Source organism: Pristis pectinata, chromosome 8 (genome assembly GCF_009764475.1).
Source record: "Pristis pectinata isolate sPriPec2 chromosome 8, sPriPec2.1.pri, whole genome shotgun sequence".
NCBI lineage: Eukaryota > Metazoa > Chordata > Chondrichthyes > Rhinopristiformes > Pristidae > Pristis > Pristis pectinata.
Window position 1 is genome coordinate 83,983,606 of NC_067412.1, and position 23,106 is coordinate 84,006,711.

Consider the following 23,106-nt stretch of genomic DNA (forward strand, 5'->3'; position numbering starts at 1 on the left):
TTACATCCTTTATCTTCTGTTGACGTAAGCACGCCACACACACACACTCTATCTTAAAGGGACATTCACCGAGTCCGTAACACCTCCCACCTAAAAAGAATTTTTCCCAAGAAGAATTTTAACCGCGCATACAGTTAGTAATGTTAATAATTATCATGTTACACAACTACAGAATATCAGATTAGTACAGATACATGCTTCCCATTTAACATCGGGAAAGACAATCAGCAATCACGTTATCTTTGCCTTTAATGTGAGTTATCATGAGATCAAACTCTTGCAAAATTAAACTCCAGTTTAACAGCCTTCTGTTCTTGTTTTTGACTCAGCTCAGAAACACCAATGGGTTATGATCTGTATACACAGTCAATGGTTTCTGAGCGGTGCAAACATATATACTGAAATGTTGCAAGGCTAAAACAAGCAACAGTAATTCTTTCTCTATGGTGGAGTAATTCTTTTGATGCTCATTACATTTCTTTGAAAAGCTACCGGATGGTCAATATCATCAAGGTCACCCTTCTGCAACAACACAGCTCTTGCAGCTTCATCACTGGCATCTACTGCTAACGAAAATGGCTTTTCAAAGTCAGGTGTTTTGAGCACAGGATGGTAGCATAAAATGGCTTTCAGCTTCTCAAATGCTTCTTGACAAGAATCTGTCCAAACAAACTTTACTCCCTTCTTCAGAAGATTAGTTAGGGGAAGAGCAATATCAGCAGAATTTTTACAAAATTTTCAATAATATCCAACCATTCCCAAAAATCTTCTAACAGTCCTCGTACCTGTGGGAATAGGGAACTCAGATATTGCTTGAACTTTTGCCTGAACAGGAGCTTGCTTGCCTTGACCTACAACATACCCAAGATACGTCACAGTGGCATGGCCAAATTCACTTTTAGCCAAGTTAACTGTAAGGTTAGCTTCAGAAAGTCTTTCAAACAACCTTTCTAACGCAGAAATGTGATCCTCCCATGTATCATTCCCTGTCACTAAGTCGTCAATGTAGGCGTCTGTATGTTTTAACCCATGAATCACTGAATTAATCATTCGTTGAAATGTTGCCGGAGCATTTTTCATTCTAAATGGCAAAACATTGTATTCATACAATCCAGAAGGGGTTACAAAGGCAGATATGTCCCTTCCTCTCTCTATCTGTTAATGGAACACACCAGTACCCTTTTAATAGGTCAATCTTTGTAAGAAATTTTGCCTTTCCGTCTATGCAATCATCCACCCTAGGAATAGGGTAAGCATCTGACTTTGTTACAGCATTCACTTTCCTGTAATCTGTGCAAAATCTAACAGTTCCATCAGGTTTAGGCACAATAACACAGGGCGAACTCCAGTTTGAAGTAGAATGTCTAATAATATCATTTTCCAACATGTATTTTATCTCCTGATCAACAAGTTTACTTTTTTCCACATTCATTCGATATGGGTGTTGTTTGATTGGTTTTGCATCCCCAACATCAACATCATGGGTAATTATCGACATTCTGTTTGGAACATCTGGGAACAGATTTTTCAATTTTAAAATTAATTCTCTTATCTGTTGTTTTCGTGAAACTTGTAAATGGTCCAACTTCGTTTCAAGGTTCTCCAGGATATTTTGTTTTTTTTTAGTTTCGATGGAATAATATTTGGTCTAAGTTAGCCTTCCTCACTATCAACATCAGGCATTCTAGAAACAACCTTCATATCATCCACCATGGCCACAACTGAATCTCTCTCATAATAAGGCTTTAGCATGTTTACATGACAGAGTTGTGTTTTCTTGCGTCTATCTGGTGTTTTAATTATTTATGTTAAATCAGTCACTCGGGATTCAATAATATAGGGTCCAGAAAAAGGAGATTGCAAGGGATTATTTTGGCTAGGGAAAAATACCAACACCTTTTGTCCCACTGCAAATGTCCTAGGCCGAGCACGTCTATCAAAACATGTCTTCATTCTTATCTGGCTGGTTTTCAAATTCTCTCTCGCTAGCTGGCAGCCTCACTCCAACCGAGTTTTAAATTTTTGGACATAGTCCAACAGACTCAAGTGCACTTCTTCATTAGCCCGTTGCTCTCTTAAAAATTCCAAAGGTCCTCTAACCCTATGTCCAAATACAAGCTCAAACGGACTAAATCCTATTGACTCCTGGATTGATTCTCTCACGGCAAACAAAAGTAAATGGATACCTTCGTCCCAATCCTTGGTGTTTTCAAAGCAATAAGTCTTCAGCATATTTTTGAGAGTAGAATGAAATCTCTCCAGAGCTCCTTGAGATTCTGGGTGATATGCAGATGATACAATCTGCTTTGCTCCCAGCTCATAGACTATTTGTTGAAAAAAATTTGACATAAAATTACTACCTTGATCAGATTGGATTTCTTTTGGCAAACCAAACAAGGTAAAAAATTTTAAAAGAGCCTTTGACACCGTCTTGGCCTTAATATTTCTAAGGGGTATTTCCTCTGGAAATCTAGAAGTGGCACACATGATGGTTAACAAATACTGATTTCCAGTCTTAGACTTTGGTAATGGGCCAACACAGTCCACAATCACCTTCGAAAAGGGCTCACCAAAAGCAGGAATTGGTTTCAATCGAGCCACAGGGGGTTTTCAATTTGGTTTACCTACCACCTGACATGTGTGACAGGTTCGACAAAACATCACCACATCTTTTCTCAAACCAGGCCAACAGAATTGTTTCAAGATCTTCCCTACAGTTTTATTCACACCAAAATGACCACCCAAAGGCATACTGTGGGCCAGGTTTAAAATCTCATCCCTATAAACCTTTGGAACAACAACCTGATGAATAACTTCCCATTCCTCAGTAACAGGAACATGAGGAGGTCTCCATTTCTTCATTAACACTCCATTTTTGACATAGTATCCAGTTGGCACTTTTTCAATCTCCTCACATGAGAGTGCTTTTTCTTTCAATTCTGTCAACTCAGGATCCTTTGTCTGTTCCACCATAAAATCCTTCCTCGACAAAGACAAATCTTTAAATTCAGGCTCACTATAAGGATGTTGATCCTCCAATGAAGACAGAAAAGTCTCAGATAAGGCATCATAATTTTCTTCCTGTTTAGGACTGTCACAAGGAACCACATCAGACTGCACCATACTGTCTGTCTTGGCTAATTCTTTAGCTCTAGCTCGAGTCACCGCACATGATGGGTAAACATCTGGATCATTCTCAGACTCATCAATCCTTGGTTTGGTCGTTAACCGTACCACAGGAACAATTTCTCCATCTGCAAGGTCATTTGCCAATAACAAAGAAACTCCTTCCACTGGCAACCTAGGTCTTATCCCTACCTCGACTGGTCCTTCTACGAACTTTGACTTTAAAATCACCCTGTGTAAAGGGACAGATATGGTGTCATCTGTAACGCCTCGTATTAGATTTACCTCACCAGTGTCACTTTCTTCACCAAAATTTAAAACACTGTCCAGCAAGAGAGATTGAATAGCCCCAGTATCTCTAAGAATTTTCACTGGCACCTGGGGTGACTCATCATTCAGTGAAACAAAACCCTCTGATACATAAGAACGGAATTCCTTTCTCACCTCCTCCAACTTTTCCGCTTTTACCTCTTGCAAGGACTGATCTTTAACAGCATCTCCTAAACCTTTTTGATTATTAATTGCCTGAAAGCAAGCATTGGGCACAGCTTCCTTCCTTTTCTTCAAAAGGGCACAATTAGATATCACATGGCCAGGTTTCTTACAGTAATAACAAGTACGCTCAACAGGTTTCTCCAGCCCTGGCTTCTTTTCATCTTTTCCTTTTTGATTACCTCCCAATTTAATCTCCGGTTTACCTGGATTGTCTTTGTAACTCTTTTGAAAGGTTTTAGGTTGTCCCCATTTTGATTTATGGGTTAAAGCATAATCATCTGCCAACCTAGCAGTTTCTTGTAAAGTTTCCACAGCCTTTTCATTTAAATATGTTGTTAATTCAGCTGGAACACATCTTTTAAAGTCCTCCACTAATATCAATTCTTTCAATTTATCAAAATCCCCATCTACATTTTTAGCCATGTACCATCGTTCAAAACATATTCTCTTTCCATTGGCAAATTCCATATAAGTCTGATCTGCAGATTTCCTCAAGTCTCTAAATTTTTGTCCATAAGCTTCAGGTACCAATTCATAGGCCTTCAATATAGCTTGTTTTACCTTGGTATAATCAGCTGCATCCTCAGCAGACAAAGCAGAATAAGCTTTCTGAGCTTTACCTTTAATTATACTCTGTACCATAAGAGCCCATCCTTTCCTTGGCCAGTTTGAACTCACAGCAACCTTTTCAAAATGTTGGAAATACGGATCAACCTGATCTTCCTCAAAAGGAGGGACTAATCGAACCTCTCTGCTGGCTAAAAACCCATCATCAGAATCAGGTTCCAAACTCTTTTGCTTCATTTTTAACTCGTGCTGCCTCTGTTTTTCCTTCTCCTCTGCCTCAAACTTTAACGGAATTAGTTCCCGTTCAGCCTCTAACTTCACCCGAGTTAGCTCTTGTTCAGCCTCTATCTTTAACCGGGTTTGCTCTCATTCAGCCTCTAGTTTCTTTTGTCCCAACTCGAACTTCATTCGTGTTTGTTCTAACTCCATCTTTGCTATCTGCACCTGGCCAACAGGAATCTCTGACTCACTCCCAGAAAACTCTTCTAACTGTTCTAATTCTTCCTCCTCCAGATCCTCCAACTCCACTGGTTGAGAAGTCACATCAGAAATCATGGGTTTAATCTCAGGAAACTCAACTACCTCACTCGACTCAAACACTTACTTCTCCAAATAATAGTCAACTATCATTCTATGAATAACTGCTTTTCTCATAGACCGCTTTACTGCTGTAAGGTTTAGCCTTGTAGCAATCTCTACCAAATCATCCTTTTTCACTACCTCCAATCCCTTTAGGGTTGGTGACTCCAAAAATGCCTTAATATCCTTTGCTGCTGGTTTCCACACACACAAGCCAATTAAAAAGAATTTATCAGACCTCCCTCAACAATCTTTGGATTGAATCTCGAACAAATCTCGTCAATCTGGGGAACGATCCCAGACGATACTCATTAATCTTTGGGTTGGATCCCGGACGAGCCCCCAATTTTGTCACGAACCAGCAACAAAAGAAACACACCGAGTCATGATTCGGTGTTAAAAACTATTTTATTAATCACTACTTATGATAATACGTAAAATAAAAGTAAAAATGTTAGTATGTTAGAAATTCAAAAATGTTAAACCTTGAACATTAACCCCAAAAACTAAACTCGTCGTGTGTGTGTGGCAAAGTCCCAAAGTCCAAGTTCCGGAATGGTTCTTGAAGTTCAGTTCCGCAAGCCATAAGGTGAAACATGAGCAAAGGCTTCTTCAACAACCACCGTTGTCTGAAGATAAGACGTAGACATAGAGAAACATAGAGAGAGTAATTACGAAGTCCAAATGTTCCACGATGGAACCCAAACAACACCTCAGCATTTACTCGGTAGTGACTTCCTCACCCCGAAAAGCATCCGAATTGTGGTCGTCCACACAAATACCTGTTTCCTTCTACAGGTCAGCAACAAAGTGAACTCCACCGGATTACTTCCAATTTCCATATATGGATTTCTGTGGCAGACACAGTTATTGTTTCTCATCCATCGATAGAGAACACTAGCAGGCTGGTGTCTCTCTCCCTTTTCTCTCTCTCTCTCCCTTCTTCTGACCTCTTCAATGTCATTACGTCCTTTATCTTCTGTTGATGTAAGCACGCCACACACACTCTATCTTAAAGGGACTTTCACTGAGTCCGTAAAACAATCAAAATATCCAATATGAAATTTACAAATGTTTGCTAGGTAGAAATGGCTTCAGATGTTTTTCTGCGAAGGAGAAACTAAGATTCACAAGCCTTTTTGTGCCCTCCACTAGTAACAACGATCTAGATTATTGAGTGATCTGTACGAGGGTTTTTGGGCAAAAAGTCTAATTCTGTGATTCTTGGTGCCAAAAAATACTAACATGTTGACATAATTCATATAGATCTGAATTTATAAACCATACCTGCTGAATTCCAAGACATAAATAGTACACGCTATCCGGCTCGTAACGTTCTCCGTTTGGCCTCTGTACTTCTTTAACAAATTGGGCTAGCCCATAGTTTAGTTCTGCAGCACTACAGGATAAAATATCTTCTTTAATTCTCATCGGTTTAGCTGATGGGGAAGAACAAGAAAAAAATAATAGGGTAAATAAGTAGTTCCCACAAGAATAAGGTATCAAAAGATAGCACACAGCTGATGTTCTTCCCTCTCAGTATGGGTATCAACTCTTCAGTGGGCTAACATCCCAGAATAGTTATTGCTTCCTAATAAGAAAAAGATTTTCAGAACTGAGTACAATTCCAGAACCCATCCCAAATCTCCATAACATGCACAAAAAATTTGGTTAAAAATCCTAAAATAAAATGTCTGCCTTCTTCTTTGTATGAATGACTTAAAATGAAATTATAAATCTATTTTAAATTTAGTTAACCAGCGACATGCCCTTGGGGACTTGGAGCACATCTCCATTGTGCACCCTCAAAGTTTATAAAGGCAGCAAAATTGCACAGCAAGAAAAGCCACTGCCTCACAGCACCAGAGACCCTGGTTCAATCCTGACATTGGTCTGTGTGGAGTTTGCACGTTTTCCCTGTAACTGTTTGGGTTTCCTCCAAATGCTGTTTCCTCCCATGTTCCAAAGATGAGCTGGTTGGGGGGTTTAAGTGGCCACTGTAAGTTACCCCTCCACCAATACCAAGTGATCCAGAAGGGAGAGGGGGAGAATCTGAGGGGAGTTGATGGGAATGTGGGGAGAATAAAAACAATGGGATTAATGCAAAATTAATATAAATTAGTATTTGATGACTGGTGTGGACTCGATGCCATGCTGTATCTCTCTATTATTCACATTCTATGGAACCACAAGAAGAAATGGAGCAATACCAAATGCCAATAGGTAATTTGATGGTATGGTGCAATAACACAAGAAAATAACAGGCTAGGTCACCTTGACCCTCAAGCCTGCCCCAGCATTCAATAGGAAATGAAAGGGGGCCCTTTATGAAACATCAGCTCAGCCAAAACTGGAGTACGTGTCCAGTTGTGGGTGTCACACTTTAGGAAAGGTGAAAGGGGGCAGACGAGATCAACCAAAACAATTCTTGGAATGAAGGACTTTAGTTATAGGGTCAGATTCAAGAAGCTGGGGTTGTTCTCCTCAAAATAGGAATTTGCAAGAGACTTGACAGATCAGTAAAATCATGAAGACAGAGTATTCGAGGGAAACTGTTCCCATTGGCAGAAGGGTCAGAAACGAGGGGACAAAGAATGATGGCGCGTGACAAAGAAAACCTTTTTTCCCACTCCATACACTCACTGGTTAGGGTCCAGAATGTACTGCCAGGGCATTAGTGGGAGGCAGATTCAACAATGGAATTCAAATTCAAGGTGACCAAATGGCTGCAAGCTAGTAACTATGAGAAGAGGGCAGAGAAATAGGACTGGATGGATTGCTCATACATAGATTCAATAAGAACTCATTGGACTGAAGGAATCTCTTCCGTGCTGTAAGCATTCTACAGTTCTATAAGTATGTGAAATTTTTTTTCCATTACCATTTAAAACCGTCCTGTGGCAATCCTAGAAAAACTTCATATTCATTGCCAACAAACATTAGAGCACTGTGTTCAGCTTGCAACCTGCAAGTTTTAAAAATGGTGCTAGTTCATCCAGGTCTACTTACTTGCAGTATAATCTCTTCAGCATAGTTTTAACAGTTCTGGTCAGTGGCCTTGGCCAAGCAGACGACAAGGAACAAAAGTACAAAGTATCCCCATTAAAAAGAAACAAAAATGAAAATATGCACTTACGTCCAAACTTGAGCTCTTCACTTTTACTGGTATCTCCACTGGCATACTTAGCTTGGACCCAAGACTTCCAAGCATTTACCCCGTATGAGTAATTTAATCCCGTACAACATTGTTGGCTAGCAAGAGAATCGTGTGAACAGCTTTCTGAAAGCATTAGCCGCTTTTGACCCTATAAGGGGAAAAACAAATAAAATTAACATCTAAAACTACTCTTTAAGACAGAATAAAATGAATCTACCATCTTCTCCCCAAAACTAATTAGAATGTATTTCTGAATTGGCCCAGTTCTCATCTCCCCAGTTTTAATTCAGACAATAAAACTCCTTTCATTGAAGTGATCAAATGTAATACCTTTCCCCTCATACAAAAGCAATCATTCATAAAATTCTGTCTCCTTCATCATCTCATCTAAGTGGACATTCTTTATGAATGAAACAAAACAGCAAGTGGCATCCATCTATGAAGTGTAAAGGTAGACGAGGTCAAGTTTTGTTCCTCCATCAAGTTACTTTTACACACAATTACTTTCCACTAGGACCCAATTTTCAATAGCTCAAAATAACTCTGGAAGGCCTTTCCTTAGTCTACATGGTAAGCATAGCTAGATATTATGGGCAAGGCTCAAAGCATTAGGCCTATTTCACCATGCACATTGTCCACAAGCTCCTGACATTGTGGCAAGAGGTTTTGAAGGAAGTTGGAAGAATATTGAGTAAAATAGTAGGGAGATTGAGATGGTAGGGAGACAGGCAAATAATTGCAGAGGCTTCTAACAGATAAAGAGTATACTAACTGTGAGAGGAGGGAGAATGGGAGATTTCTAACAACAGGAAATGAAAAGCAGCTCCTAGCTGGAGGAAGATGGATGCCTTGGAGTGGCCTGAGTGGAGTGAAGCCCTTTAACAAATGGCGGAACAGGCTTCGACCCTCCAGTTAAGAGCACTTCAATGCTTTACTGGGCTTCAAATCTGCAGTGCAATTTTGCATAAGTGAACATTGCAATCCTTGTGACATCACTGACTGCTCAGTGACCTCTGTGCAACAGCACATCACTTGCACTGAAGTGCAGGTAACAGTTTTGGCCATGGTCATCTACCCCAACCTGAGATTAGCTATTCAGCCAAAGAGGTTCAGACACCTAGTTCATATTCCACCTACCAGAGTCAAATTTGTTTAACAAATGTGGGAAGACATGTAAATAAAGTTCCTTTCATGTAGGTTAGAGGGAATGATCTACAAAAGGTGTTTAAGATTAAAGAGTGGACACAGGAAAACTATTTCCTCTGAGAATATTCTGAAGTGATATACTTTGGCAGGAAAAAAATGACAATAGAGACTAAATGATACAGTTCCACAGGATATACAGGAACAGATGGATCCAAATGTACATGTCAATAAATCCTCCAAAGTGGCAGAGTGTATTGAGAGACGTCAGTGAAACATAGGATCTTGGCAGTCATGGGTAGAGGCACAGAGCACAAAAGCAGGGGTGTTGAACCGATATAAAGCACTGGTCCAGTCACAAAGAATATTGTCTCTGACTCTGGTCACCACACCTTAGGAAGGATGTGGATGTCCTAGAAAACATGCAGGAAAAATTTACTGGAATGGTTCCAGGGATGATGGATTTCAGCTACAAAATAGGGAAGATGGGAATGTTCTCCATAAAGCAAAAAACATTCAGAGAAGATTTGATAAAAATGCATAAAAATTACAACTTGTACAGACAGGGTGAATGGGCAGATGCTTCATGGACAGGTACTTGAAAAAGAACAATTTGCAAGTTTATGAAAAAAATTAGTGAGGAAATAGGACAGATGAAATTGATCTGCTTGGAGCTGATGTAGAATCAATGAGCCAAATGACCTCCACCTATGCCATAATGATTTTATGATATCCTAATTACATCAGTTTCTTTTGGGCTAAAATACTACAACACAAACCCACTGACAGCTGTGGCAGGCACATCTCTTTGCTGAACATACAAACTCTGAAAGAAACCTTACCCTTCTTACAGCCCGCGGAATTTCAGATTCCGGTTGTTCCTCATCTGTTGTTACAAGCCCGCAGTCAAACAGGAAATCAACACCCGTATTAAGTTCTAATGGAGCTGGAAAATAAAGAACAAAATACTAGCTTTAAGAATGCATATATGGTAATATGTGAAAGTGAAAACAGCTTTCATCAATATTTAGGGAATGGGGTGGAATTAGCATTGTTGGCATCCTGATATAAAAATATACATTTAGTGCAGTGACGGGGTAGAAGTGTTGGCCTAAAAATACGATTACATAGTCTGTTTTTCTAAGTTGTGTGAAAATCAATGTTTGCTGAATGGAATGCAATTAAAAGCATTTTCTCATTGTTGTGCATTACTATGCAAACCTGAACAAGTTCTTTTTAGAATGGATCAAGCTTGTGCTATGATATATCTACCATTAAAATGATCATCAGTCTACCACGCAGTGCCTAATTAATGTGCCTCTGTGCATGCTGATGAAATTCAAAGCAGTTGTCTTTTGGATAAGACAATGAACCAAGACCCTGCCTGCTCTCTCCAGTAAGGGCTATGACCACAAGATACTATTTCAAAGATTTGAGACATTAACGTTGGTGCTCTGGCCAATATTTATCCCATTATTAAAGCAGACACTCTAGTTATTATCACACTGCTGTTCTTGGGCACTTGCTGTATGCCAATCAGCTAATAAACTGCGCATTACTACAGTGAAAACACATCAAACTATGAACTGATTGGAATAAGCTCTGGAGGTAGCTCCAGGCTGTGAAAATGCTACAGAGCAACATGTCTTCCTTTCATCTGATTGCAAGACTTTCTGCAAAATAATAATAATCTTTATGAAGTTACATCCATTAAGACCAAATTTCTTTGTGAAACACTGCTCCGCTGCTTGCACAGAAGCGGGCAGCATGGTGGCAAAGCAGTTATTACTGCAGGACCTCACAGCTTCAAGGATTTAGGTTTGATCCTAACCTTCTGCAGTGTTCTATGTGGCGTTTCCATGTGACCATCTGGGTTTACGACAAGTGCTCTGGTTTTCTCCCAAATCCTAAAGACATGCTGGTAGGTTAATTGGCCCTCAGTGTAGGTGGGTGATAAAGGAATCAAAGGAGGAATTCATTTCCCAAGAATAAAGTAGAAAGACTCCAGGGAAATAAGGAGGGGAGAAGTGGGACCAATGGGATTTCTCTGTTGGGAACTGGCTTGGACCCACTGGGCTGAATAGCTGCCTTCTGTGTCAGAGTAATAAAGAATTGCCAACTCTTTCAAATTCATGATTCAGATTAGCAATATTTTGAAATTTGCAAAGTAAAAATCCAAAATCAACATATGCAGTTAGAAAAGTTACGCAGGCTTGCAGCACAACGCACAAAACTGATATTGATTAGTTTAGCTTCATAAAAGTAGTACAACAATTGCTTATACTTACTTTTGGGAAAGTCTGCTTCCAAATCTTGTCCTGGTTCATCTAAGACATTAGCCATTTTAACTGCCATGGCCAACACATCATCTCTGGCGGGTCCAAATAAGTCACAGTCTTCTAGGAGGCCATCAGCACTCTGATTGCTAGCAAGATCTGGTTCAAAGAAATAGCAACACAAGGTCTTACTGCATAGCCTGCTTGATTGGCGTTCACCCATTATCTAAGCTGATGTTCTCTCACCATCCTCTTCCCACCACCCCCCGCTCCCCCCCACACCCAACTCGCCATTCAATTCTGCCAATGCTGCAAAATCTATCACCTATAATTTGTAGTGCAACTATTTGTCTTTCCAAAACCATGAACTCAGAACAGTTAGGTCGGTAAGCACAAGGGAACACATACCCAAATAGGCAAGGCATAGGAGAATATAGATCTACTGCAGGCAGACAGGATTAGTGTAAATGGGCAAAAAGATCAACATGGCATGGTGGGCCAAAGGGCCCAGTTCCGTGCTGTGCAACTCGATGACTTCCAAAATTTCCACCCCCTGCCCCACCTCTAGTCTATCACTCCCACCAACTCAAATATATTTCACTATTCCCTCTTAATCACTGGGGCAATATCCTGGAAATACTTCACTGTGAATGAACTGCTCATGAAGGCGGTTCATCATCTTCAAAGACAATTAAGGGCAGTTAACGAACACTGAATTTGCCAGTGGTGGCAATATCTGGCTATGCATATAAAAAGAATTCTGATGAGATATTTGACAGAGATGGATGCGAAAGATCTTAATCCTCAATTTAAAGATAGTTGCCCTGATGTCAAAAGGCATCAATAAATGTAAACCTAATTAGTAACCAGAAAGCAAAACTGGAAGTCATTTTCCAACTCTTTCTCTCTCAAGCTGTTTTGCTTTTCATTCATTTTCTCAATTAATTTACAGTCATTTGGGATAAAAGTCAATCAAACAAATAAGAGTGCTGACATTTAATGAGGAACTTATTTCTTAAATAAAAAACAGGCTACATATTCAGAGACAAGCTTTGGAATAGTCTTTTGAAACCACACGATACATTAAGACCAGCAAGTTACAGTGCAGGTGTACATTTTAGGCAAACTCACTGTGAGAAAATTTTATGTAGCTAGGTCAGTGGAATGGGTTTAATATTTTGAAATAATACGGCCTTTAAAATGATTCACTTATCAGAACAGGCTTTGGAACAATGTTGAAAGAGAGGGGAAGAGCAAAATGAAAATTACACTTACCACAAAGGTCTGATGAAGCTTTTTCCATTTCCTCAGCTTCTGCTATCATCTCTGCCATGGCGAGTATGTCAGCTTCAAATGGGTTTGAAGGGATTTTAACTTTCAGTTCCTCTATCGTCTCTACTATCTTATCAGCACTGTCTAAAGTGGTAGGAAGGAACATCGGAATAGGGACCTGGTTTACAAACCACACAACAGCTTGTTATCAAAGTAAAATGAGGTGCACTAACAAAGTCACCATAAACATTTCTGTGCACATAAGTAACTTGTACATTTCTGTTTCACTTTTCTTTACATGTGAATGCAGTTAAATCTATTCCCCAAACTATTGTCCATAAACGAAAACATCAAGAATCTGACATCTACCAACTCTATAATCGCCATTTCTACAAACCTTGGCTATCTGATACTCCTCCTCAAAGGTAGATATTATATCCCTAAAATATCACTTTTCTCTGACATTTAATTATACCATAGGTATTTTTTCCCTCAAGAATTCTAGTCTTCCCATTAAAATCAAAATAATGATTGAATACCCAAATACAGCAGATTCACAAGTAATATCAATAAACAAATCCATTAAAGGAGGCACCAAAAGCAAGATTGACCCTGCTTTCACCAACTCAATATCCACACACGTATTCTTCCTAACAAATGTCATCGAATAGAGTTACAGTGCAGAAATTCTGATCGATTAGAAACCCTTCCTTTCCACTCGGTCTGTGAACATTTACTACTGAGGGCCTGAAATAGAACATAGAACAGTACAGCACAAAAACAGAGCAACAATGTGCTGGAGGAACTCAGTGGGTCGAGCTATTGAGTTCCTCCAGCAGATTATTTGTTGCTCCAAATTTCAGCATCTGCAGTTTCTTGTGTCTCCTGTCAGCACAAGAACAGGTCCTACAGCCCACCATGCCTGTGCCAACCACAATGCCAATCTAACAAATCCCATCTGGTCATATCCTTCCATGCCTTGCCTGTTTGTGTGTCTGTCTAAATGCTTCTTAAACATTGCTAGCGTATCTGCTTCTACCACCTCCCTGGTAGCATGTTCCAGTCATCTACCACCCTGTGTAAAAAAAAACTGTCCGCACAAAGAATAGCTCTTGACAATGTTAATACAGAATGATAGTCTATCGTTTCAGAGGGACAAAGTAGAATTCTGGGGGCCAAGAAAAAACAGGAATGTCTCCCCACCTCCCACCACCCCCCCCCCCCCCCCCCCAAGTTAAGAACTTTAGCAGCTTCAACAGACGGTAAATTTAAATCTCAACCAGAACTCTTTTTGAAGCAGCAAGAAGTTTGATATTTTAATCGTTTTCATGACTTTCACACAATATGTTTAAAATTGCAATCCTAAAAAGAAGAAATAAATCCATCATGGTTGACGACATCTACCAAGTACATAAGCACATTTGGTTCCAAAGACTATGAAATACGTGTTGTAAAACTTACCGGGATTGGCATAGAGAAAGGCACTGGGGTATTTTGACAATACATATGCATAGGCACTGGTATGAAGACTGGCACAGGGATGGGTACCACAATCAAGTGTGGCTTCCATTCCTCTTCTGAAACAGAAATTAAACAGATTTTTAAATGTGTTCAAATGCTTAACTTTCATTGCTGACTTATAAAATTACTGATTTGATGTACTTCGTAATTTCTTTTTTAAAACTGCTTTTTGAAACTTGAAGCCATTAATTACTTTTTAACTGAAACAATCCACAAGTAGCAGAGTGAAACTTTTAAGTTCCACCGATAATCCAATCCTTCCCAAAACAACAAACATATTCTGCCAGTAATCAGATAAATTACTTTAAAAGTAGTGACAAATGATCTGAAAAGCCAAGACTCATAAAACTGTATTGTGAGAAAAAAAATGCAACACATACATCAATAATGAAGTTTTTTTTAAAGACTGTTTTATAAAAGCTTCAAGATTGCACAAGGGAAGAAAAAGTAAAAGCAGCACATTTTCAACAACTGTCCTGAATGGTAGGATGAGCCTTAATTTCATAAAAGGGGAAGAGGTAGGGAGGAGAATGATGATAAAAAGGGAGCATGATGCAACATATTAACCATAGCAGCTATCTTTTACACAGGAAAGACAAAGTATTATGAATTGATGAAAAAGTTTATTCAGAAAGACATGATTATGGGAGGCATCACTAAAGAAATAATTTTTCGCTCTTTGTGAATTGTGAAAGCGTTCATGTCCCAAGGAACACCAAGTCAGGTAGGGCCTTAATGTGGGTGATGAAAAAAAACGAGGCATGGTGAACATCTGACTAAAAGCACTCTTCCTAGCCTAGGCATCCCAATATTTAATGTGCTGAGCCAAGCACAATAATCGTCAACCACAGACTACATGTAGTAGTTGCATGTAGGCAGAGTGAGGATGGGAGATTGTGCTCCTCAATAAGGTATTTGGAAAATACTACTAAATGAAGAACAGGACCCACAATACTCAGTAGCATCAAGATCGAAACAAAAACGTGACTAATTGGGGTGACGTGCTTTCAATTGCACCAATCCGCTGCCCCTTGACGGAAGCCTTAAGGTAACAGAAGACAAAAGTGAACAGCGTCAACTTCAAGATTCTCAAATTTAAAATGATTGAAGAGAAGAATATATGAAGACAAGTGCCAAAGACAGGCCTTTACCGTATTTAATTTCTATGGAATTCATGCTCTCTGCCGTCTCGATTACTTGTCTGGGAACATCACTGATGCACTTTGTATGGTCAATGTTACAAAACTAAAAGGACATGCCAAAGGGCTGAATTCATCTTTCACTTTACAATAATAAACATCTAAGTTCTTCTACCATCAAGAGATTTAATCCTTATTTTCATTTACCTGTTTGACATCCTTTGGACTTCATTTCGGGTTTACAGGAGATGCCCTTATTCTGAGTCAAGGGCTTGCACAGTATCGCCTTATTCTTCAGTGTCACAGGAGGTGGAGATGGTGGTGAAGGTGGTGGAGGTGGCGGTGGTGGTGGCTGTTTTGATGACCGAGTCTGTACAGATGCCTAATAAGGAATATTTTAAAATTAGAAATATACAGGACCGTTATATTATTTGGAAAAATGAACAAACTATTTTACCCCAAATTGATTAATACATCACACATGAAACTGTAACATAAAGACAAGGAAATTTCCAGGCTGAATTTTTGGTCTGAGACAAGCCAGCCAATTTCAGTCATAGGGGTAGTAGGACCAAAGCATGAGGCCTCCCTCCACACAAATCACAGCATGGTTCTGTTCCAAATTACTATCTGGTGATGCCTGCTCAAGTGTACCTGTGTGGTCATCGAAGAGACGACAGAATCAGGTTGAGCTGTGCTGTCTCCCTCACATTCACTGCCCAAGCTTGCACGTGAAGAATGGCCACTGGGTGAGGTACCAGAGAGCTGCTTGTAATCACAAATGAACCCCAGAATGGGTTAGTAGGGTTAAAATGGGGGGGAAAAAAACAATGAAAAAATTACATTGATAATTTGTCAAAGAATATATGGAATGTAACTAAATGTTATGAAAACCACAAGGTGATAACTGAAAACACACACAACATTCCAAATCCCAGAATTTTTTTTGAACTTAATACAAAATTTGATTTTATTCTTCTTTGAACACAAGAATTTCTATCTTCAGGTCACTGTAATAAACAATATATCATATTTTCCCTGTCTTGGATCCCCAACAAATGCGGCTTCTCTTTACTAGAATTTTAATGATAGTTTATTATTTGAAGGTGCTGCATTTCATAACTGTTGAGTGGCATACACCATTTTACCATACTCTACAGCTGTGGAGGTGAATTATAAAAGTTAAGGCTCCCGTCCATCCCTATCTTAATGAAAAGAATCCCAAACCCCTATCAAAATCCAGCCATGACCAGTAAACAATGACCCATTTAACACAGCAGACAGAAGAGGACCAGAAACCCCCTCCCCTGTCTGCAATTATTCTCGTTATTCACTTTCATAAAGTCATTCAAAAAAAAAAACTTTTAATAGTTTAAAAACAACAAAAATATAAACCTTAAAGCAGATGAAGGGAAGGAACTCAGTGATTAAATATGCACAGAATTACCCGCTATTCAATTTAAAACAATATTTTTGAATACAAGTAATACTGAAAATTTTCAGTTCAATGCCACCTCCCCCTTCCCGGGGACGTGCATCTGTGCAAGCGACTCGCAATAAAAGCAGTTAATGCTTTACAAACTGAAATACAAACAAAATATGCTTAAATACACAATTCTGATGAAGAGTCAAATCTGAAACTTTACCTATTTTTCTCTTTCAGATGTTGAATGGCCTGTACGTTTCCAGCATTTTTTTGTTTTTATTTCAGATATTCAGCATTCACACTGCTTTTTACCAATGCTTTGCTGATTAACTCCTTAATAAATAAAAGTTATATAAAATAAATGGTTAATAATGGATTTGAAGGTAGGATAAGCACAAAGATAAATCAAATGCTCCATGGAACAGTGTGATTCTTGCAATGCTGGGACTGTGGAGGGCAGCTGACTAGTTTTGAGCGAGTAATACAAATACAAGATAGAAACTGGAGTTTTGATCAATTATCACTGGAGACCATATATTTTGCAGAACTTTCCCTCTTATGATTACACTGGTGGCATGGAATCCATCACAGGACAGATTGCGCACGGTCTGTTGAGGAAGTGAGCTTGATAAGCCATAATGTCTTTCCTTGTTCAAGCTTACATTTGTGTATCCAATGTTTATGTAGCAGTACACAAAATCAGAAACAAAATCTCACATTCTGCAGAATAACACAAAGAAAAAAATGAAAGGATTAAGACTTATGTGATTTAAAATTATAATACTGCTGCTCCCTGACTTATGATCACATGCTCAACATGCCTGGAATGTACACAGTGCATCCAATTTCCATGGGAACCTCTCTAAGGCTGGAACCAACTACTTTGTTTCAAAAAGCTATGAATGGAATATGGATGCACATACCTCGGACATTCAGAGTTCAATCCCTCAACTGTTCAGCTAGCACCCGGGGCATGGGAGGAAGCATACTGAATGTGGAGTTAAAATGGTAAAAAAAAACACACTTCAATCCACTCCTATGGTAGGTGGAAGATCATTCAAAACAAAAAAAAACTTTACTTACTTCAAATTTCGTGGGAGAGGGAGTCGGAGAGGGAGTTGGAGACGTCGCATTCTTAGACTCCTGCGCCTCATCTGCAAACAAAAGACACAGATTGTTTGAAACAAACTGAGCCGATGTTTGTGACTGTGCACATTCGAGTGTGCGCACAATTGTGGGTGTGCATGTTTACAAAACCTCAGTAAGTTGTCAACTTGCAAAAAATCACCCACATAACGTGGAAGTCATTTGAGGTCACCACTGCACATCTCTGTAATTGCACTCGTCTGCGCTAGTCGTGCAACATGTGCACGGCATACTACAAACCAGAGGTTCTGGGACAAAACACAAATCAGTGTAATTATTTTTTTATTTTAGAAAATATTTTATATATGTTCAATGCATTTGTTTGCATGACTATATGAAACAAATTTTTTTTTTTGAAATGTTGGCAATTGAATGAATAGGCTCAAGAGGACTTTGGGGCGCACACTCTGACATTTGGGATTCGGGCTTGGATTATGGCTCGGCCAATGGGTCATATCTCTGTGCTACTTGAAACATAAAATGAGTCCGATGCAGTTCAGACAAGTACCTACCAGGCATGAGCCCACTGCACAAAACTACAATCCACACCAAGTTAGCTGCAACTGTGATTTAAATAAGGAAGTGGAATGTGACCAAAACTGGGTCTAGGAATTACTGCACTCACTCAATATAGATGTTACATGCAAAAGAACCTTCATCTAACCAACACAACATAGTAAAACTCAACTTTATCACTTACAAGCTGAAACACAATTCCACTGTTTACACAGAAAAGAGAAACAAGTTCAATGAAAACATTTAACTAAAATAGTATCTATTTCAAACTTCTACATTTCCAAAAGTCTTACAAATCAAGGGGGGGTAGTGCTCGTTGTTCTAAAGGAATGACATTTCAGAGACACAAAATACACGGCAGTGAAGTCATTGTACGAATATTTGTTAAAATATAAAGTCAATTGAACTGCTCTCAATTACAAGAGATACAAATGTGCTTATAAGCCACTTATGACTATTTTGGGTTATTTATCGGACCACAAGACTGTGAATCTTTTGCAGAATCTAAAACTGTGACTGCTGAATAGATGTTAGGAAATTTGCTTTGCCACAGATAATTCACCAATAATGGCTCTATCTACTGTGGCACAGAAATATATCTCCTTTGTGCCTTTCTCATATGTTAGATATATGAACATCCCAATGAAAGCACAAATGTGGACATTATCTTAAAATGGGACAAAGGAACATGTTAAGATTATCCTATCAAAATACTGCTGATTGTTGTACACAAACCTTAGATCACCTTGCCAATAAACCAGGACTTCAAATCAGTCAAGCCCACATGGCAGCTGGTGTGCAATAGCAAACTAACATTGGAGGAAACCAGAGACAGGCACACTTCACTGTTCACGATGAAGTTCAGGATATAGAACGTCAGGACCTTAGACAAACCCAACAAGGATAGATCTGATCAGATTGTTATCATTGACCGTGAACTCAGAAGCTTCGACATTGGCGTCAGTCAGGCACAACAGGCTGAAGAACGCCACTCAAAGAATAAGGTGGTAGGGACATTTTCCAAAAAGGGAAACTGAAAGAACACAATCATCTTCATGCAAATGGTTCCTTGATAAATGAATTTGCATAGCACCTTTGTTACTCTCCTGTGAGACACAACACCTCATAACCCTTTTGCTCACACTATCACTGGAATCATCAACACCAACTTAGAAGTAACAGGTAAGGCCAAGGTGGAACTTCAAGCAATTCCGACCAGAGTCTAAACAGGAAACAAGTTGATTCTCCTGAGTGGCTTCAATTGCAGAGGTGGAAAAGATACATTTGGCAGCAAAGGGGGAAGAAAAAGGAAGCCAACTCTTTAGAGTCCTCATACTGAAGAAATGCTTACTACATGATCTGATATAACAAACATTTAATTTCATGAGATGAAATTAGGTGCTTGCTACAGCCAGATCATTTGTCAGACCACATCATGCGAGCAAGAATGTCCACATCATCCATGCCATAACTAACAAATAACTCCTTGACCAAGCACTGACTAATCTATTCTAGTACCTTCGTCAATCTGGCCACTAAATGGCAAAGACAAATGCTGTTACAGGAAAAACACCCAAGGATTTAAAGACCATGCAAAGGAAGCTCTACTCAATCAATGCTTTACAATAAAACCTGAAAATACTCCATCACTGGAGGTGCAGTGTGTCAATTATGAATGGTCTGACTAACTATCCACCATCAGCAATTCTGAAGAAACTCTTGATTGTTCTACCAAACAACACATACAAATTTGATGAGGAGGAATCAGGAAACTGAGTTGTCAAGGCATTTTTAGGCTGGGAACATCACGATGCAAGTATTTTGTTTTAAATAAATCAACCAGCATGTCAGGGTTGAGGTCTAACAAAAAACCTACGAACTGAAGAAATTGTTGGAAAATGCATAGGTATCTGGCAACCAGCTGACAACCACATCACACTTGGAGTCTTCAGCACTTTTAAGACCCACTCCACTGAAAGCCAAGAGCGGAGGAAAATTCATGAAGTACAGCGAGGCAGTCAGCACCCACTAGGAGTATTCAAATAAGATCGCCACAACCAAGACTCCTAACCTTAATGTGAATATCCATGGCCCTATTACACAGCACATTTGCCACAACTGCAGCAGTAACCTATCCTGGCATGGGGCTGGAAAGGCTATCCCATAGTTAAGAGGAAAGGCTGCCGAGGCAGATGAAGTTCCTGCTTAAAGTACTAAAATATGGCAGAGAAGTATCTCTGGCACAAATTCATGAGCTTATTTGGGAAGAGGAGAGCACACCAGGGCATCTCATGGCAACATAAACATGATCATTTTCAAGAAAAGAGACAATTACAGGAAAAGTCTCCCTGCTGTGTACTAGCAGCAGAAGTAACTGGAAGAATGTGTCTCAATCTTCTGCTGCCAGTGGCCAAAGACCTCCCATCAGAATCACAATCCCACCCATAAAGCAGCACAGTGTATCTGGTTATTGTCACTTGGCAGAGCTAAGAAAAACATAAGTTACAGCATCAACCACTTTTCATGGCCCTTCACCTCATAAAAGCCTTCAATTCGGTCAACCAGGAGAGATTCATAGAATCATAGAATAGTACAGCACAATACAGGTCCTTCAGCCCACAATGTTGTGCCAATCTTTAAACCTCGCCTAAGATTATCTATCCCCTTCCTCCCACATATCCCTCTATTTTAAATTCCTCCATATGCTTACCTAGCAATCTCAATTATGGAGGCTCCTTCTCAAACTTGGCTAGCTTCAAAAATATTATCCTCCTCCTGTGCAAGACGTGATCCTCACCAAGAGGACCCATTGTAGACTGGAGCCATAGAAGTCTGTCATAGAACCTTATCCACTGCAATACTTACCCCACCTTCACAAAGTTCTCTGTTTAAGTGGAGTTGATCTATAAGAGGATCAGGAAACTGTCCAACTTTCATCACCTGAACTCTAAGATCTTTCCAACCTCGGTCATTGAGTTTCAGCACTGCAGGAAAACTTCAGCTTTAGGGCTTTAAATGCAGCATCAAGCCAATTGTAGTCATCACTGATGAATCGCAATCCTCAACGATAAATCAGATAATACACAGTCCAACAAGCATCCTTCACGTTTTCAGACTTGCCAGGTTACAGAACGAAAATATTGCCTGTAATACCACCTTCGTCACCTTCCAAATTACTGACAGTCAAAGGAAAATACATGACAAAAATATTTGCAGAACAGGAGATGCATCCATACTTGCCTCACCATCCCCTCCTCTCCCAACCTATAATTTTATCCGTATATTATCAGTACTTCAGTCATGAACTATGCAAAGCAAACATTACCTTGCATTGCTTTATTTCAAATCATAGATTGGAGTAAGTTGGAGTGTGCTACAAAGCAGCGTTTCTTTGAGAGGTTTCTGGTGCTATCCTGAGCCAAAGTGAATTAGAATTCCCTCCTAAAACTCCAGAATCAGAATACCATTCAAACCAAATCATTATGTGGACAGCCAGCAATTTCTTGATGCCAGTGCATTTCATTGATTAAATCTGCTACCACATGCAAGCCACATAATTTAAATTGAAGAGTTTCACTGACTGCCTTTTGAAAAAAAAACAAAAACAGCACACACTTAAATAAATCCCCAGTGGTACAGACATGCCAAATAACATGGGATATACTGGTTATTTTACTGCATTAGTATCTCAGAGCCACTGCTAATGACATCACAGCAACTGGGGTGTTTAAAGCCATTTGAATATTTTTTTGAAGTTCTGAAGAGATACAAATAGTATCCACAACCATGACTATGCAATCACTGACAGCTGTAGAAATCCACCTTGGGCAATGCAGTCCTTCAATAATATCCAAATCTTGGCTGCAGTATACCCTTTCCATCGATAATTAAAATCACATATACAATGCAGAATATCTAGGTTAAAAACATCCCTTCATCACTCCCAAATTATTAACTGGCTTCTTTTGTGGCTTTAGTAAGGAATTCCACAAATTTAGGATTCCAAGATCATTGCCAAATATTTCCTAGATGCAAGCAGTTCACTTGACACAAACCTCCCGAGAGCTTGTTTGCCTTTGAATTGCGACATTGTTTTAAAATGGTAACCATCTAAATGCTCAGTAGTGATGCTCTGACAGAACGCTTGTTAGTATAAATCCCAGGTTTCGATAAAGGGGCAAAAAAAGTGATTTAATCACAGAATTATCACTTCCGCTCCCTGCTTTTAAAATATTTTACACATTAATCCAATGCAAATGAATTTGAAGAATACAGTGGATTAGGTAGTACTGTCACTTCACTCCTTTAACGTATTGCCAATAATATGCCAGGAAGGAAGGAAGGAAAAGTACAAGAAAATTACACCTCAAGCCAACACACTTCACTATTAAAAAGCACATTCTTCCCCATTACTCAAAATTCATTAAATCAGACTGGTCCCATGAGTAAACAAACTGTAGTTCAAGGCAGTGGCATACCACCAACTATAAGAGCAATAAACGATGGCCTTGCCAGCAATGTTTACATGCTATGGACAAACACCAAGGAACATTTCAGAGTTTTATGGATCAGTACTCTCTCAACTTTATCCAACTCTGAATGACTAAATTCCAAGATGGAAATTAGCTATTTTACACAACTGAGTGGGCATTATACAAAATTACAAGTGCTTTATGCAAGATTTCACTCTAATCCTAGTTAATGATGCTGGAGCCAAAACAAAGCCCTAATACTACAAATGTT

The 23,106-nt window shown here is 39.3% G+C and overlaps 1 protein-coding gene across 1 annotated transcript in view; it reads right to left on the reverse strand.

Moving 5' to 3' along the window:
* The window catches only part of LOC127573420 (zinc finger MYM-type protein 3-like), a 102,228-nt gene that overhangs the window by 12,929 nt on the left and 66,193 nt on the right, over positions 1 to 23,106 (reverse strand). Inside the window, exons 14-22 of the mRNA XM_052021628.1 lie at positions 17,785 to 17,855; positions 15,930 to 16,043; positions 15,483 to 15,657; positions 14,077 to 14,192; positions 12,619 to 12,793; positions 11,356 to 11,502; positions 9,910 to 10,013; positions 7,904 to 8,072; positions 6,055 to 6,206 (exon numbers count right to left, since the gene is read on the reverse strand). Of these exons, the coding sequence (XP_051877588.1) occupies positions 6,055 to 6,206; positions 7,904 to 8,072; positions 9,910 to 10,013; positions 11,356 to 11,502; positions 12,619 to 12,793; positions 14,077 to 14,192; positions 15,483 to 15,657; positions 15,930 to 16,043; positions 17,785 to 17,855 (1,223 nt within the window). The remainder of the gene's footprint in view (positions 1 to 6,054; positions 6,207 to 7,903; positions 8,073 to 9,909; positions 10,014 to 11,355; positions 11,503 to 12,618; positions 12,794 to 14,076; positions 14,193 to 15,482; positions 15,658 to 15,929; positions 16,044 to 17,784; positions 17,856 to 23,106) is intronic.